The 18,728-nt window shown below is 43.9% G+C and overlaps 1 protein-coding gene across 6 annotated transcripts in view; it reads right to left on the reverse strand.

Moving 5' to 3' along the window:
• The window catches only part of RIMS1 (regulating synaptic membrane exocytosis 1), a 697,371-nt gene that overhangs the window by 619,588 nt on the left and 59,055 nt on the right, over window positions 1-18,728 (reverse strand). For all 6 annotated transcript variants that reach the window (XM_029595629.1, XM_029595632.1, XM_029595630.1 and 3 more), the window contains exon 2: window positions 2,286-2,629. In XM_029595629.1, coding sequence (XP_029451489.1) covers window positions 2,286-2,626 — 341 coding nt within the window. In that variant the 5' untranslated portion in view covers window positions 2,627-2,629. The remainder of the gene's footprint in view (window positions 1-2,285; window positions 2,630-18,728) is intronic.

Below are 18,728 nucleotides of genomic sequence, written 5' to 3' on the forward strand. Positions count from 1 at the left end.
GATGACGTCATCTGCTTCCAATATAAAAGGTCTCAGTATTCGCTAACGAATCGAGTTAGCAAGGGGATTGCTTCGGCTTTTCTCCCAAGCTACTCTGCCTCCTCGGACTTACCAGGGGTACCCGCTCCTCAGGGACCTCGCTCTCTTTTCTTTATTTCAGATTGCAGATAGGAACCGGTACTCGCTCCTCGAGGGCCCATGTTCCTGAACACTCTGAAGATTCTCTACTGCCTGGAAGCTATCGAAGATACAGACATTTGTGAGTTACCATCGCTCTCTCAGAGCTTTCCCTGGAAGCAGGTACTCGCTCCTTGAGGGCCTAACCCTTTCCAGCTACTGAGCTTCCTTAAGACCTTATGTGAGTTTTGTCATCCAGTTCTGGCTATGAACACAGCATACCCTGTCTACTCACTATCTATAGTTTCTCTACAGCTCAGCAACCCTGGGATCGCTGTTCCAGTACCTGAGGGACTTCAGCCCTGCCGGGCATATCACCTCACTACTGCCACCTCTGGTGGTTCTACTAACCTGTCTAATAAAATAATTATCTGTCTCTGTCTCCATACCCAAGCCTAGCCGGTGGTCCCTCTCAGGATATCCTCCTGGGGGCGCAGTCATCTGCCATCGGCCCAAGGATCCACCTATCTACATTCCTCTACAGCTGAGTGTCGTCTCTAAGCACTCTGCTGGTAACAGATTGCTACTCCTTCCCCATCAGGAGCCTTCAGCAACAGATTCATTACAGATTGCAACTCCGCAGTCTATACCTTAACGGATTGTTAAGTACTCCCTCTACAGGAGCTGAGCATATCAGATTGCTAACTCCTCCTTCCACAGGAGCCGTTCCATAACAGATTGATAACTTCTCCCTTCTTGAGAAGTAGAGCAAAACAGATTGCTAACTCCTCCTTCCACAGGAGCAGATTCATAACAGATTGCTAACTCCTCCCTCCACAGGAGCAGATTCATAACAGCATGTCCTGATGTTACATTTACTCAGTCAATATTTGGGTAATTGAAATCTCCCATTATTACTGCACTGCCAAATGTGTAACTTCTCTAATTTCTCTTATCATTTCATTTTCATCTGACCATTTTGGCTAGGTGGATGGAAGTATACCCCTATCGCCATACTCTTCCCCCAACACACATGGGATTTCTACCCATAAAGATTCTATTGTGCATTTAGTCACATTCAAGATCTTTATTCTGTTAGACTCTGCCATTCTGAACAATTACAATCAAATAAACAATTTCTTAGAATATCTATTGTATCTACCACTGTACAACTGTACCAACATATTTCTCCCATTTTGCATCAATTACAAAAATGCTTAGTCCATTCACTGAATGCAAATAGTAAAAGCCAAGTACTATAGACCTCATCTTCAATGCAACTGTGTTAATTGTACAAAAGCAAAACTTGACGAGGTCATGAACTGTAGTGACAAAAACTATAAACAATTACATAAAGAGGGTAATTTTCAGTGGCCCACATGTGGCAAGTTTGAGACTTTAAAGTATCCACAGAATTTAGTCCACATTTTCAAAGCATATTTATGCTAAATTCACTTTCAAAATTTTCAGGTTGTGCTGATATGTGCATACACATACTGTATGTGAAGGAAGTTATGTCTTCTTATGAGTGGGTACAACTTTCTTGTGTACATTTGCACACATACTTTTGAAAATCCAAAGTACACATGTAAGTACTTTCCCCATCCCAACTTCATCCTTTGGAAGGCCTAGCATGCGTGCAGGGAAAAGTGCAAGTGTAATCCAGTTACATTCATACTTTTCTCTACATAACTTCCTGGATAATCTTCAAAAGTAGATTTAAGTACATACACCTAGGTTTATGTACATATATCCTTTTAAAAATTACCCCCAAAACCAGTAATTTTATTTTCCTTAATGGAAGTTCTTAAAATATATTGTTCACAATATTTCCAATAACTTCCTATAGCAGGGATTCCTAAACCTGTGCAAGTGACCCTACAACTAGTCAGGTTTTTAGGGTATCCAAAATAAATATATATGAGATAAATTTGCATATGATAGGTCTACAATGTAGGCACATTTATCACATGCATATTCATTGAGGATATCCTGAAAACCTGACGCTTTGGGATCCCCAGGGCAGCCATGTGAAGCCCTGTCTTAGAGCATATTCCATTTTTTAATATAAGGTACATGATATATTCAGTGACTATTTCTGACTTAAATGATAAGCTATGAGTCGAAATCTGAAAGCACATTAAATAACTGGGTTTCTTATATCTTACCTATCTCTTGGTGGTTCACTTCTAGATCTTGATGCTTGTTTCTGCTCCTGGCCTGTAACTTGCTGCAATAATTCGGGCCCCTTGCTCCTGTCAGAGTGGATACTGGAAGAAGATGTTTCTTGTGATCCTGCCGTTGTTGCTGCACTTAAGGGAGTTTGGGATCTCGATCGTTCTTGAAGTCGTGCTTTCTTTTCTCTGGGTGCATCAGAGCTACCGCCAGTGGCAGTATCACTCAGGGCTCCATCTTGACTGGATGGCTGCTGTGTCCCACCTCCAAAAAACCATGCTCCGGATTTGGTTAAAATTTCTTGTTGCTTTCGACATAAATTGCATACCCACATAACCTGATTGAAGACAAGAATGCCGTATTAATGTTTTTTGACTAAATGTATCAACCTTTAATTTTTGGTGTTGTAAAAGATAAAATAACTCCTAATAGTTTTTTTTAATATAGGAAATTTTTTAAACATTGTTACCATTCATTACTTCCAAAAGAGTAACAAATACAGCAGTAAGCCTGATTTCTAAAGCAGTCTTTAATCTATTACTCTACATACTGTATGATAGTTAAACATGAAATGTAAACTAGGAGATTGATATTCAGTGAGTCAGCAAGCAGGAAAGTTACCCTGGTAACTTTACTTGGATATTCAGCAGAACATACCTGGATAAATGTTCTGCTGAATATACTCAGCTACAGTTACCCAGGAAACTTTGGGATGGCTACTTTTCTAATCAAACATACCCAGCTAACTTTAACTGAGTAGCACAGGTTCACAGGCTAAAATGTTGCCATGCTCTGGAAGAACACCCTCATTCCCTGTTTCTATGCAGCTAAATTTTGTCCAGGTAAAATGTTTCATCCAGACAAAATTTAGCCACGGAGTGGAAGGAAATATTCAAGTCCTAGTGCCTGGATAAGCAACTCAAATAGCTATCCGGAGAGAAAGTCTTTGAATATTTAAAAGATTTGCTAATAAAGTGGGACATAAAACTAAGATTTGCTGCACTGAGTGAGCAATTCTTATACTACAGAAGATATCATTAAGGAGCTCGGCCCAGTAACTCAGCAGCTATGCAGAGTTACCTAGGTTCAAATCCAGGTTTATGTCTTCTACCCTTTGGGTCACCTGGAGGAGATGTGAGCTAATATTCTGGAAACAGTGTACAGAACTATCTTTCTAACAAACAATGTATATTTAAATACCAAACAGAAAGATAAAACCCTTCTTTATAAATATTGCTACACCAGTAATATTCACCAATTTTAGCTTCAACCAAATGTTAACAGTTTGCTATAACTGAAATTAGTGATGGAAAGGTCATCAGCATGTTTAAAAAAATTATTTATATAGCAAAATAAACACTAACACCTGAGTAAAACATGTTGACAGAAAGTACACACAAGCAGAACAGACCGGCAAACTCAATATTTTTTTAATCAACCACAAAATTTAAGCAATGAAAACCTCGCATTTCAAAAGAAAACCCACAACAAAACACTAGCAAAATACAACCTTATAATACTTGCTCTGATTCAGATATTTCTTGTCTTTGAAATTATTTAACATAGACACGAAAACTAAAAGAATCTGTAAAACTAGAGGCAATTATATGTAAATATTAATAATAATAATAATAATACAGGTAGTAAATAACAGTTGATCCTTGCTCAAAATATCTAAGATGTGCACTACACTGAAAGAAAAGATAAACTATTACCTGTTTAGGTTACCCTCAGATCTTGGCTTTGTAATGGTATGCTTGCTCTGAGGTGCGGTCTCTTCAAATGGAAAAATGACAACAGCTTCTCTTAAAGGGAAATAAAATCTTGGAGCCGTGACACCACGGTCTCAGTGAGAAGACTCTTTACTGAACAAACCTTTTTAAGGGATGTGTGAGGTTCACGTAATCTACCGGCAGGCAGGAATGCTATCCTGACTGAATGTGCTGGGATGTGATCCAAAACAATGTAAACTAAAGCAGGTCTGTTTAATAACTTAACATTCCACAGATGTTCGGCAAGCAAACAAGTGCTCTGATGAAGGATTACAGAGATCCAAAGTAGCTTCTGAAATCTCATGTGAGGTGTCAGGAGACAAAGAAATATGACAATTTTATTCAGAACTATTATTACATTTTAATGGGCCTTATTTGGCAAAGGTTTGGTTTTTTTTCCTGGATAAATCAGTCTCAGATCTCCAATTTACTCTTTTTAACTTGCAATAAACAAATGCAAGTGCAACATTAATTCAAATAAACAAGTTTATAGAAATCATATACACTCATGTGAAGATCTGATGTCCTTTGGAGTGAGGAAACTCACACAAAGATGAGATTTGTAGAATGTTCTCTCAACTTAGCTTGTTGTACTCTCTACCTGGGTAAAATCAAGCTAGGTTGAGAGAACATTCTACAAATCTCATCGTTGTATGAATATTTTTCACTCCGAAGGACATCAAATCTTCACAAGAGTGTACTGTTCTGTTCGTACATCTCACTCTGCAGGTAAAAGTGGCACCTAACCCCTACAGTACTACCTAAACTTCACCTCGAGTTACTAGATGGGCATCCTATAGTAGCATAAATAGCTGCTTACTTTGGTGCCACCCCCAGAGTCTCTCTCTCTCACTCCACATCTCAGGCCCTTCCCCAGCCTAAAAATGCCGAAAACGGAATTTGCCTGATGCCAAATGAAGTTCTCCTAACTGTAGGTATAAGATGGACATACCAGAACTATAAGAGGCAGATTGCAATAAAAGAGCAATTGATGTTGAAAGTGGAGGACATTGGAGACAGGGATTGACATCTTGCACAAATTCACCCTATTAAGAGTCAGCTGGCCACTGATTTCTGAACTATTTAATTCAGGTGATATAAATTGTAGGTAATTTTGTTTAGAGGTACTTAGCCAGCCAAACATGTTAAATCAAGTTAGGTTGAAGCTTTGCCAATGAATCTTGGTAATTCCTTATGGCTTCTTATTATTTTGGCTCCAGTAGAGGAGTCCAGGACTTGAAGGTGCCAGTTTGGGGCTTACTTTATAAAGGTAGCAGTAGTAACTGGGTTGGAAGAGCAGGTTACAACTCATCTGCGGATTGGTAGTGACTGAGTATCAATCAACAAGATGATAACAAGAAGAAAAGAGGAAGATAAAGGGAGTTTAACCTAGCAACACCACAGACCGTAAGGGAGCTGGGATGATCCCACCAGCCTAAAATTTCTGAGAAACCATAATGGCAGGTTGGCAGTGGCCAAGTACAAGGCTTGGTGGTAATATACTAGTGGGCGACAAGCATGACTACTGGGTGTTCGATTAAGTATGGGAACATATATGCACATTTACCCATGGTGGAAGTGAATCAGAGGAAGATATCAAAATCTTACTTTGATAAGGAGTGATATACTACAAGCAGTCTATCTTCTATGACTAACAGCTAGGATAGATTTTTTTGTATAAGAAATGTCACCTATAATTATAATCTTCAACCACACACAACCTTGCATGTGAGGGATATTGTTAATATATTTAGGCTACCATCATATGCTTTATAAAAAAGCTTCATGTTCTTCTTTCCGTAAATTGTGAAAGGTTTTTGAACGATTAGTTTCAATTTGACTAAGATTTTGTAATACTAAATCACGAAAAGTTTCCACATAAGTGTCCAATGGACCTGGAGGGCTCCAATTTGAATGGCCTGTGCCCACCGAGATATACATAGTTATTCTGGGATATTTTTGGAAAAGCAATTTAATGTTTAGTGTTCTAATAAATCTATATATGGAAACTCATGTGGAAAAAGATTCATGACATGCTGTTGGAATATATAATAAACCTTTGTTTAAGACTGCCTCTTGATTCATAGTTAACCTATGGGATGACAAATTTATAACTGCAGATTGCTGTATCATGTCTGCTGTCCGGTTACCGGACATTGTTCTTCATACCTGGACCCTCTGCCCTGAGTAAGTCCTTTGTATTTTTAACAGTTGTGGTGGCCTCTTCTGCCTGGTCCTAAAAAAGGACTCCTGTGATGAAAAGTCATCTCTGGGTTCTTTCTCTATTGGTGTCTCTCTGTTATCTGAGTCACTTGAATTATCTTCTGATGAGAAGTCAAATGTAACTCTCTTCTGTTTGTTTCTAGCAATGTCCCTTCCTGCGGTTCTTTAAGTGAATATTTTACAGAGTACTGGGATAGATTTTATGCAGTATATATTAGAATAAAAAACAGATTGGATAGGCAAATGCATTATTATATTTTGAAAAAACAGGCTCCTTAGGTACCAAAATCTAGGCAAATAGATTGCCAGCCTAAATTTAGGTACCTAAGTTTTTAAAATACCTAAATTTATGAAAATGTTCAACTGAAAACTTCAATTCCTAAATTCAGCTGAAAATCTACTTAAATCTAGGGTCTAAAATTTAGGAACCTAATTTAGTTATTGAACATTTTTTTGAAAAATGACCCCATAGTACCTGAAAAAGATGCAAACTATATAAACAATTTGAAAAAAACACAGAGAAAAATTAATTATTATCTTACAAATAAAAGAGAAACCAAAGAATACCACCACACTGTAAAGAAGTTATTTCTATCACTTATTGCAGTAATGTTTTAACAGCAGTATCAAATTCATTAGTGGATATGAAATAAAACATGTTCTAGTTTATGAAAATAAAAAACTATTGGCAAATAGTACAGATTTACTGTACATCTAATGTTCATACTTCAATTGATAGCGTATCAAATACTATAAATATACAGCACTATTCCAAACCTGGAGAATATCATTACCTAACAGGTATGTATTTCTCTAATATATGTTTAATACCGATTATAATATTAATTTTCTTTACCATATCCACAATAGTCAATCTTAATACATTAATGAAGGGACAAAAAAGGGCCCTCTGGTGAGACCGCACCTGGAATACTGTGTACAATTCTGGTCGCCGCATCTCAAAAAAGATATAGTTGTGATGGAGAAGGTACAGAGAAGAGCGACCAAAATGATAAAGGGGATGGAACATCTCCCCTATGAGGAAAGGCTGAAGAGGTTAGGGCTGTTCAGCTTGGAGAAGAGACGGCTGAGGGGGGTTATGATAGAGGTCTTTAAGATCATGAGAGGTCTTGAACGAGTAGATGTGAATCGGTTATTTACACTTTTGAATAATAGAAGGACTAGGGGGCATTCCATGAAGTTAGAAAGTAGCACATTTAAGACTAATCGGAGAAAATTCTTTTTCACTCAACACACAATAAAGCTCTGCAATTTGTTGCCAGAGGATGTGGTTAGTACAGTTAGTGTAGCTGGGTTCAAAAAAGGTTTGGATATGTTCTTGGAGGAGAAGTCCATTAATGGCTATTAATCGAATAGCCACTGCTATTAATTGCATCAGTGGCATGGGATGTTCTTAGTGTTTGGATAATTGCCAGGTTCTTGTGGCCTGGTTTGGCCTCTGTTGGAAACAGGATGCTCGGCTTGATGGACTCTTGGTCTGAACCAGCATGGCAATTTCTTATGTTCTTATGTTCTTAAAATGTCTTTGTTCCGGGCAACTTGATGGCTGCTTAGTCATGCTATGTAGAATCCAGATGAGGAGAACTGGGACCCATAACATTAAGATGAAGTGAAGTAATTGATGTATCAGCTTGCTTATGTGTATGTGGAAGTGAACTTGGATATTCTGGTCTCAGACTGGACCTGTTGTGAGTACCCTGAACTGAATCTTTTTTGAAATATTTGAACTTGTTACTAGGGACAATGGACTGTTCCTGCTCCATGCCTTTAAAGAGTATGTACTGTATACCTGAATCTCTAAAGGTGAAGACAACCTGCATTCTGTTTCTGTTAACATGAGGTTTAAGAATAACCTCTGTGTTAAACCCAAAAGAGAGTGTTAAGTAATTCAGGCTAGGCACCTGACACTCAATGTACGATATACTGATCACAGTCTATTCAGTAGGGTGCCTATGTAACCCCAACTACCTAACACATAAAATGTCAAGAGGATCTGTCTCAATAGGGTAAAGGGCAATCTCTCTAATTTATTTAGTGAGTTTAAAAATTTTGGTCATGCAGATAGTGAAATGGACCCTGTTAAAAGCAGTGAAGAAGAATATGTTTCCCCAAAAGGTCAGGGAAGACATCACCTATTCTCCCCTCCATGAACTTGGTCACCCTGTTTCTCTATTAGTGCTGGCATAAATATAGGTTCAAACAGTCACACAGTTTCCAGCTTAACCAAAATGCTTACCTTTATTTCTACTGGATTTTTCCACCCAGGAACTATGTACTTTTTAGTAAAGGTTATAACAGTCAGTAATGAATAATCAGAGTTCATGGGATACACAGAGTAGGATCCTTCAATCTACCTTTCTCATCATAGACACCCATTTCTATCCTCCAAGTTTCTCCCATCTCTCTCTGTGTGGGAAATGGAGTTTAACTCACTATTACTTCCTAAGATCATTGACTCCTGACCCCATGAGCTGCTCACAACCTCACAACCCCAGGCACTTCTTCCCCTTTCCCTGGGTCTCTCTCTCTAAAAAGGAGCTGAGTCCATTAGACGCTGCGAGAGTAACAGAGGGAAAAGTGCGCGAGCCGAGGAGGGGGAGGGGAGGAGAAAGGAGTAGAGAAGGTGCGAGAAGGTGGTGGAATAGGAGATGTGGCCAAAGGGGAGGGGTTAACAGTTTGAATACTCGTAACTGATAGGCTGGAAGTGAAGGATCTGGAGAGGAGCCATCAGTTGCAGAGCGGGAGAGCGAGGTAAAGCAGCTAACAATTGTCGCGGATCGAGAGGAGCGTGGGCGTGAGAGGTCGGGGTGGTGGATTACCTAAAACAAAAATAATAATAATAACAAATAAGTAAGTAGAATAATATCGTACTTACGTGAGGGAGGATGCGGAGAGTGGGCGAGCGCAAATGATTGCCAAGGAGTCAAGGCAGGGCCGGGCCGGGCCGGGAACACGAGGTAGGGCGGGCCCATTACCGGGGGGCGGGAGCGCCTTCCCGCCGGGAGCAGCAGAAGTTGCCGTTGCCCCGGATCCTGCGGACTGTGTTTTGCTAGCGAGTTCGGGTGAAAGCGGGCGACGGTGGAAGAGTCGACAGCAGCAGTGATAGTGCGCTTTTGGAGGCGGCACGTGCAGCGCGGGTGGAGAGCAGCAGGAAAGAGTTGGGCCACGCAGCTCGGTCAGCGGTGAGTGATCGGGCGGGAGAGAGAGAAAGCTCAGCTGGGCGTGAGCGAGAGGAGCGGGCGGCGGACGCCGCGCTGTATTCTCAGAGAGGGACCGCACCCGCGCGGGGCAGTAGAGGTTTGCGTGACCGGGAGGACCCGCAGGATCGGAGAGAGGCCGGAGGAGACGGAGGAGCAGGAGGAGCAGGCGGAGGAGCGAGCGGCTGGGCCAGTCGTCGGAAGGGGGAGCCGGAGAGGGAAGCCGAGAAGGACATGGCCAATAGCAGGAGGCGGGAGGCACGTGCGGTACGAGCAGAGGAAGAGCATGGTGAGTCGCATTGGGGTAGAGCTAAGATAAGGAAGGTACTGCGAGGAGGCAGGAGGAGTGGGAGAGGGGACTCGACGGGTGTGGGGCCGGGGAGGAAACCGGGGGGCGGGAGAAGGGGAGGGGTTACAGTCAGGGCAAGCGGGGGTCGGGTGGGCGCCGGAGAGGGGAGAGGGGCGGATGTGGATTCGGGTAGAGCCAGAGGTTTCTGGCCCGGGGGGGGCGGAGAGGCCTGTGATGTCCAGGGCTCGGTTGGAGGAGGACGGGGTGGGGGGGAACTGCTCGGGGGGAGCAGCATGGCAGGGATGAGCGGGGGGAGGTGGGGTATGTTGATGCAGGTGTGAGTTTGTCCAGGAATGCAGAAGCACGCGGTGGAGGACCTAGGAGGTCGGAAGAACAGGAGGACAGCCGTCGGGCGGAGAGATGGCGGGAGCCTGTCACCGCCGTAGCTGGCGGGAGCGGGGACAGAGCGAGAAGTGAAGCAGCGCTATCCAGAATATGGGGGCCTGCGGAAGGTAAACTTGAAGGGGGTCAGGGTGGGGCGGATGGGGAGGTTCGGAGCAAGAAGCGCAGGCGGGGCAGTATTACGAGTGACACGGACAGTAGCTCAACTGATTCCTCGTCATCGGATTCCAGCAGCAGGCGGCGCGAGAGGGGGGGGGGATGGGGCCTGCTCAGGATATGGGGCACCCGGCGTTAGCATCTTTAACCGAGTTATGGGAAGGAGTGCCAGGAAAAATCCGGAAACGCATTAAAAGGTGTAAGTATGTCAATATATTTAGCTTGTTGGAAGGACGCAGAGGCAGTGGGAAGAAGAAAAGCAAGGGGAGCAAGAAGAAGAAAAAGGGGGAGGGGAACTCGAGAGTGCCTAAGAATATTGTAAATTGGGTGAGGGGTTTCCTCCGATTGGCCAGCGTGGTTGACACAAATGACAAACAAAGGCGGGGGTAGGGTTGGGGGGCAGATGGGCAGTGGCCAAAAGGGGAGTGGTTTCGAGGGAATGACGACGGGCGGGGAGGGAGGAGGGAGTGGTGTGGGGACAGCTTTAGGGGGAGGAAAGGGGAAGGAGGGAAAAGGGGCGGCGAGTGGGCAGGGAGATGTGTGTTGGCGTTTTAACAGGGCTAAGTGCTTGTTCCCGGATTGTAAATTTAGGCATGCTTGCAGCTCGTGTGGCGGGAGTCATCCCAGCATGAGGTGTCAGCAAGGGGGAGGGAAGGCGGGGGATAGAGAGGGTAAGTAAGTAAGATGGGACGGTTCAAAAAAAAAAAAAAAAGAGAAACCATAACCATGAATAGCAGTAGAGGGTTGCAGGAGGGGAGGGTGCGGGGATGGGGTGGTAAGGCGTGTGCGTTTTGCGTTAGCAGATGATGGAGCAGGAGGTGATGACGGCGTGAGGGCGCGACCCAGGACGGCGAGGGATGAAGAATGGGCGCTCATCAGGGCGTCAGTAGCTCCGAGCACATGGGCTGCGTACATGAGAGGGTGGGGGGCAGTGGGAGCCTTTTTGAGGGGCAGAGGGTGGAAAGGGGGTTTGTGCCAGAGGAAGCGCTGGTGGATTATGTGGTAGAGGCGAAGGCAAGCAGTGCATCTTGGACGGGTACGCGGGCTAATTTGTCTGGTTTTGCATTTTTCTGTAAAGTGCGCGGGTGGGGTAACCCGATGGGAAGTTTTAGGGTGCGGAAGGTATTGGGGGGGTGGCAATGGGCGAGGGGGAGGGTGCAGGATACGAGGTTGCCGTTGCGATATGAGGACTTGAGGAGGTTGGGGGAGGGTCTGGCGGGGGTTTGTTGGTCGGGATTTGAGTTAGCGTTGTTTCGGGTGGCGTTTTCATGGGCTTTCTTCGGAGCTTTTCGGGTTAGTGAGCTGGTAGCCGCAGGGGGGGGGGGCAGGGGCAGGGAGTTTGGGGGAATTAGAGCGGATGGGGTGAGGATCAGTCAGGAGGAGGTAGTGCTTTTTCTTCCTAGGTCCAAAACAGACCAGAAGGGTAGAGGAGCAACAATTCGGTTTGTCCCGGCGGAGAGCGAAGTGGTATGTCCGGTACGTACGGCAGTGCATTACGTTCAGATGCGTCCTCGGGTAGCAGGTGCTTTCTTGGTGCACCAGTCGGAGGAGGCTTTAACGAAATTTCAATTTACACAGGTGATGAGGTTAGGGTTGGCAAGGGCGGGGAGAGACCCTAGGGGGTTCAGTTCGCATTCCTTTCGGATAGGAGCGGCAACGTCGGCCGCAGAGGCGGGAATATCGGGGGAAGGCATTCAACGGATAGGGCGGTGGGCGTCTAAGGCGTATCAGAGGTATATGCGGCTGGGGAGACGGGCGTGGGAGGGAGAAGGAGTGGCATAATAAAAAAACACCAACAAATAGTTCAGTTGAAGTTCAGAAGTGATGTTATGTTTCTTTTACAGTCGGACAGGGGTGGAGAAGAGAATTGAAATGCGCCTGGATCGTGGGCCATTCATTTGTGCATCGAGCGCAACGACGGGCTATCAAGAGGCCATACGGGGAGAATTTGGAGCTGGATAGACTGGGATGGAGCGTGGCTTGGTTTAGCCGTCGCGGTATGGAATGGGACGAGTTCCTACCGTTTGTGGCACAGCGCATCGATTTGCTGGGGGTGCCGGATTTGTTGCTGGTGCATTTGGGGGGTAATGACATTGGCAAACGGACATGTCGTCAGCTGTTGTCCTGCATTAAGAAGGACTTGGTGCAGATCTGGATACGTTGGCCTACGGTGAGGTTGGGATGGTCAGACATCATCGTACGGTTAAGAAATGCAGAGGAGCAAGTGTGGAAGAGCGGGGTGAAGAAGCTCAATAAACAGATGAGGAGATGGATGGGGTGGGAAGGGGGGTTTTGGATAAGGCATATGTGGGCTTGGAGCGGGGAGGCGGGGTTCTTTTGTGGAGATGGGGTTCACTTATCTGAGATTGGAATGGACCTCTTTAACCACACTATTCAGGAGGGGTTGGAAAGGGAGATAGGCAGGAGAGGATAGCTGGCCGCAGTGGGGGGAAAAAATTGGTCTGGTGGACCAAATTTTCCTGTGGCGGGTAACCCGAGCCCACAGTTTGTTGTAGGGGAATTTGGGGGGGGGGGGATAGGGAAAAAGGGGCGAAGGCCCACGTAGCCAGGGGGGGCTGCTGCGTGGGAGACCAGTGAACTAGGGGGCTATGTTCCTGGTGAGAGCAGGCTCACGCTGGTTTGAGGCGGAGCCGGCTAAGGGTGGGGGAGGGGAGTACACCATCGGGGAAAAGATGGTGGGTTCCAGGGGAGGAGGTTATAGGAGGGGCAGAAAAGGGGGGAGGGGGCACCAAGGAGTGTGTGATAAGGGCTCGGGTTGGTGCTTGTGTTAAATAAACTGCGGCCTATGTTAAATGCCAAATAAGTGTCAGAGTGTTATTGTGGGTTTTGGAATCGGGGGGGGGGGGGGGGGGGAGGTGGAGGGAAGGGAGGGGAACGCAGGTCTTTTATCCGGATGTTACAATGTGCAAGCTTCCTCAGCTTCCTCCACACTACAATCCTCTCTTGGGGTCCCCTCCATAAGGGTCAACCCTTCATCTCCTTCTCCAGGTCTTTTTTCCCTCAGAATGAAGGAATCACCTCTTTTCCAACACCTCATTCCTGCCAGTTCCTCAGGGGGAAGAATCTCCTGCCCTCCCATTCTCAGCCTAGGGCCTATTCCTTTATCTTATTTTTATATTCTGATTTTTGGCACCTCAAAGCAGATTACATTCAGGTCCTGTAGGAGTAGCCAGCCCACATGCAAAACCGAAAATATGTGCGAACTTATGCGGTTTATAAAATAGCTTGTACATGATTACATGCTACTTATGTGAATATATCCTATTCTTCTGAGTGGAAACCTTCTGAAAATGTATACAGCTGTGTATTTTCAACTAAATGGCAATGCTGATTCAATATGAAAACCAAATATAAAATGCATAATTTTAAGGGCTGGATTTATCAAGGTCTTAGAAGAGGTGGTGAAGATGAGAACAGATAATGAATTCAAAAGGGCATGGGACAAACACTGTGGACCCCTAAAGCTAAAAAAAAAAGAGATGGTGTAATAATTCTGCATGTAGGTAACTTGCACAGAGTACCAGTTGCTGCTACACTTAACAGAACAGATGGTGGAAACCTGAACGGAGCGGCACTTACTATCTTTAACAGAAAGTGTGGGGGTAACCTGCACGGAAAGGCAGATACCATCATAAGAAAATTCATGAGTAGACTAGATGGACCATTTAGTCTTTATCTGCCATTATTACTATGTTACTATTTATATAAAAAGCTTTAAATTAGGCTCTACGTAATTCCAACTAACAACAGTATACGTAGTCTAAGATATGTGCATGCTAATAATAGTACATAGTAAAAACAATGCATATCAAAGTTTAGGGAATCAATTACTATATACTTTCTCATATTTTGTTTTTACAAGAAAAACTTTGATAAATCAGGACCTTTCATGTGAGGAATAAGACCCATATGCAGTTCAAAGGTCACAGGAAATAACAACCTGTATGGAAAGCCTTTGATTCTAATTGTTTTTAGAGTACCTTTGATCTTAGCCTTGACTATTTCCTATCATTTCCTATACATACATGGATCTAAGACCTTTTAACCCCAATCACATCAAGAGATTCTATATGTATGCTAAGTAACACAAAAATACTAAAGCACTGTGGTGACGTGTGCTCAGGAATGTTATAGATACCAGAGAAACTGCGAGAAGTAATACCAAATAAGGACAAAGGGGAAATGGGAGTGAGAGAGATAAGAATGGTAGAAAGTTTTGGTTAGAAGAAAGAAACATTTGACTGGCATCTTTTCTCTGCTACTATACAGGCAGCTGGTGGAGATCTGATTCCAGTACCTCAGTGGTTTTAAATTTACTTTTTTGAGTTTCTTTTCCTTTACTCCTATCGATAATAAAATTCTTTAATTGTAAGAAGACTGCCTACGTTATTATTTAAGAAAAACCAGATTAACACATGTCTACTTATGACTAATCTATTGACTCTAGTTATCGAAAGATGAGCATTCTATAGTCTTTCCTTGATACAAAATATTTCACACACCAAGAACATAAACTAGAGGAACACAAGGAACTATATATATGTGTGTGTGTATAGATAGATAGATAGATAGATGTGGTGTGTGTTCGTTTGTGTGTGTCAATGAATGTGGTTGTTTGCTTTTAGACTGATGTCCATTTCAAATAATCCTTTAAAACATTTGGAGTGTTCTGTTGAATAAATGTCTTGTGATATTTTTGTTCATACCAACAGGTTCACGGGGTGCCATCACTTTCAATGGAACCATCTCTATATAGTATGCAGAAAAGAGATAGACAACAAATGTCAACTAACTTTGCTCAAGTACGAGAACTATATAGATTTAAGCTTTGCTTTTATGCTTCCTTCATGCATAGAGTATTATAATTATTTAACTAGTGGATTATACAAAGTTTTTAAACATATTTCTGTGCATTTCAATTGCATGGGACCCATGAAAAACTTGATCTTGTGATATAAAATACTTCTATATGCAAATTGGATGAGGCTGTTCAGACTTGAATTTGTTAATTAAATAATTTAAGTACATTCTCTCTATAAATATCAGTTAATACCTTCTGTTTATAGGGTGTTTAATTAACACTCATTGTAAATTCATAAGCCACCCACTAGTGCCATTTTAAATCAGAATGTGAAAATCTATTGTAAGTTTCACCTTTCAAATACAACTATTTTTCTTACAGTTTTAGTAGGTTAACCAAAATCACTTTTTAGAAAAGGTGGTCTGAATAAACCCAGTACCTTATTTTGGGATGCATATATTAAGCTGCATTCAAATCAGTGGGCTACCACAGGTAATTTGCTAATTTTAGCAAGCACTGCATATTGTGCTTTAGAACCCAGATATTGGTAAAATGTAAAACACGCACTCTGAAAAGAATGCACTAAAGTGAACATAACCCTGTGAGTATATAATTAGCTTAAATATTTCCCTGTGCTAACTGACCCAAAGTCAGCGAAAGAACTCTCTGTCCCTGCTCCCCTGGTGCAACACTCTAGCTCCCTTACCCCCTCACAATCTGATGGTTGTTGCTATCCCGGTCGCCAGACTAGCGACCGGGCTCTTACCTCCGTGCCGAGGGCCCCGGGTTCGCCGCGCTCTGCCGGAGTTTCAGGCCTGCTCAGCCGCATGGCAGCGGCGTCTCCCTCGTGGAGACGCCGTTGAGGCCAATTCTGGCTCCTCCCCCTGCCGAGGTACGCGCGCGCGAGGGGACGGCTCTTGTAGGTCCAGCACCCGAAAGTGCTGAACCGCCCCTTTCCTGACGTCGGAGGCCGGCTGGGTATATAAGACAGCTTCAGTCTCTCCTACCTTGCCTTGCAACGAGGTCGCTCCTGTGAGTACTTAGTTGCTTCCCCGGATCCTGCTTGCTCTGTTCCTGCTTGTTCCAGTCCTTGTTCCTGTGATTCCTGCCGTGCCTTGTTCCTGCTTGTTCCTGTGCCTGTACCTGTGATTCCTGCACTGCTCCGTTCCTGCCTGTTCCAGTCCTTGCTTCAGGGGTTCCGCTCCTGCCTTTCCAGTCTCTCGTCTTCAGCCAGCCTTGACCCTCAGACTCCTGCTCGACTCTTCTCGTCTTCAGCCAGCCTAGATCACCGGACCTGCTAAGTCCCAGCGACCCGGACCCCTACAGGCTCCTCCTGGGGGGGGTCTCGGGTTTCCAGGGCGAACACTCCTTCCTTCACGCCAGATCCATACCGCCTCTCGGCTCCTTTTCCATCGTCTGGACTCCACTGTCCAGACAGCCGGGCCAAGGGTTCACTAAACAGACTTTCTCATAACAATGGTCTTCGAAAATTAACCCCACCCCCACTAGACTAAGCCCTTTCCCATGTACTCACACAAATATTCAGTCTGATACCCTTGCTAATTAACTCGTTTCTATAGTATTACAGTTCTAAGTGACTGCTATTACCAGAAGCTGTATCTGCTGGTAGGTAAGCAATAGTTGAATATTGGTCGATGGAAAAATGTGCTTGGTAAAGTAATTTTGAGAGTTTTAAAAATCACTTTCTCTCTGAGATAGTGTGAGAGCTGGATCCTAGACAAATAATCACTGGCGTTTAATTTTAAATGACGTTAACTGACGTTTTGTTAGAGACAAAAAGAGAGATTATGCGGAAAGAATCACTCTGTTAAACTACTTGCAGTGTGAATCACTCAGAGGAGACTGGTTTTGAAGCATTTTCTTTGACTTTATCACTTTAGAAGCACAGATTATAGGCAAGAACTGAGAATTACTTGTTCACTGGACACACAATCAAGTTGTAGAATCTGTTGCTATAAGTCAAGACAACTAGTATAGTGGGGTTCAAAAGAGGTTTGAACAAGGGCCTAGAGAAAAAGCCCATAAAATATGGGCTGGTTGTCGGCGCTAAGAGGGATGCTGGAGGGCGGCGCGGTAATTTAAAAGGACTGAGGGAGCCCTGTGATAGGCTCGGGGGCTATCGGAAGGGTGTGGTGAACTCACCACTCTGATTGGCTGCTTGCTTCCTCTCTTGTTTCCGCCTTCTCTCTTGTCCTTTGCTTGGCTTTTTATTCCTTCACTTTCCCCCTTATTTTCTTTTTATTCAGCTGCGCTGCGGTGCAATTAATCTCCCCTGCACGGCTCACTGAACAGCAAGCGGGCTCGAGTATGGAAGGCAACGGGAGCCCCGGCAGAGGGAGGTGGCTGTAGTGCTGGTCGTCGGCGCTAAGAGGGATGCCGGAGGGCGGCGCAATAATTTCACATGCAGGGGTTAGGAAAATGGACGCTGATTCAGCGTCCATTCTCCCAACCTGACTATCGGCACCAGAAGGAGTGTATAAAATCAATATTAAAGTGTCAGGCACTTAATATTAATTTATTCACTCCTTCACTTATTGTGGATTGGTCCCTTTACTGTCACATGTCAGTGAATCCCCTTTCAGAAGGCTGTCCTGAAAGAGGATTGGTCCTTTCACTGACATGAGACAGTGTAGGGGCCAGTTGCTGATTGGTCCCTTTACTGTCACGTGTCAGTGAAAGGACCAATCACCTTTCAGAAGGCTGTCCTGAAAGGGGCAGGCGTTAATTCCTGATCGCTAAAATGTGCGTCCCAGACGCACATATTTTTCTTGCATAGGGAGTGAATAGCTACTAGCCTGATTTCTCTTGGCTGGATAATTTGTATGGGGAGTTGGGTTTGTTTAGGACTCTCCTGAAGTTAAAGGATCCTCTTACTACCCAAGACATAAAGTCAGCCAAAAAGCAGGCAAAGCTATATAAGTAATCAGGGCCCGATGGTTTGTGGAAGAGTTCTGTAAGCTTTTAATAGAAAAAGTTGCAATGCCATTGCAGTCTTTCTATACTGAGTAGATAGTGGCAAGTTCCTTTCATAATACTATGAATAAGACCTTGATTATAGTACTGCCAAAAAAAGGAAAGGATTCCACACACCTAGGGTTTTATACACCCATTTAATTGTTGAATGTTGATATAAAACTGTTTTCCAAAATGATGGCAGACAGGTTAGCTCTGATCCTCCCCACATTGATTTCTGAGTGCCAGGTAGGTTTTGTTTGACTACAATATCCAGTGAACAATGTTTGGAGGATAAAGGCGGCTTTGGATGCTGGAAAGGCATTCGATAGAGAGGAGTGGGGTTACTTATGTAGGATCTTAGGTAAATTTGGACTAACAGGATTCTTTCTCCAGTCCCTTTATTTGCTCTACTCTGAACCTAGGGCAGTGCTGCTAGCGAATGTGGAAATATTGGAAGATTTTTACTTGTTTTGAGGTATTAGACAAGGTTACCCTCTCTTTCTTCTCCTATTTCTTTTGTCCTTGGAGTCTTTGCTATGAAAGATTCAGAGGATGTGTTATATTGTATGCAACGAAGA

Source organism: Rhinatrema bivittatum, chromosome 3 (assembly GCF_901001135.1).
Source record: "Rhinatrema bivittatum chromosome 3, aRhiBiv1.1, whole genome shotgun sequence".
Taxonomy (NCBI): domain Eukaryota; kingdom Metazoa; phylum Chordata; class Amphibia; order Gymnophiona; family Rhinatrematidae; genus Rhinatrema; species Rhinatrema bivittatum.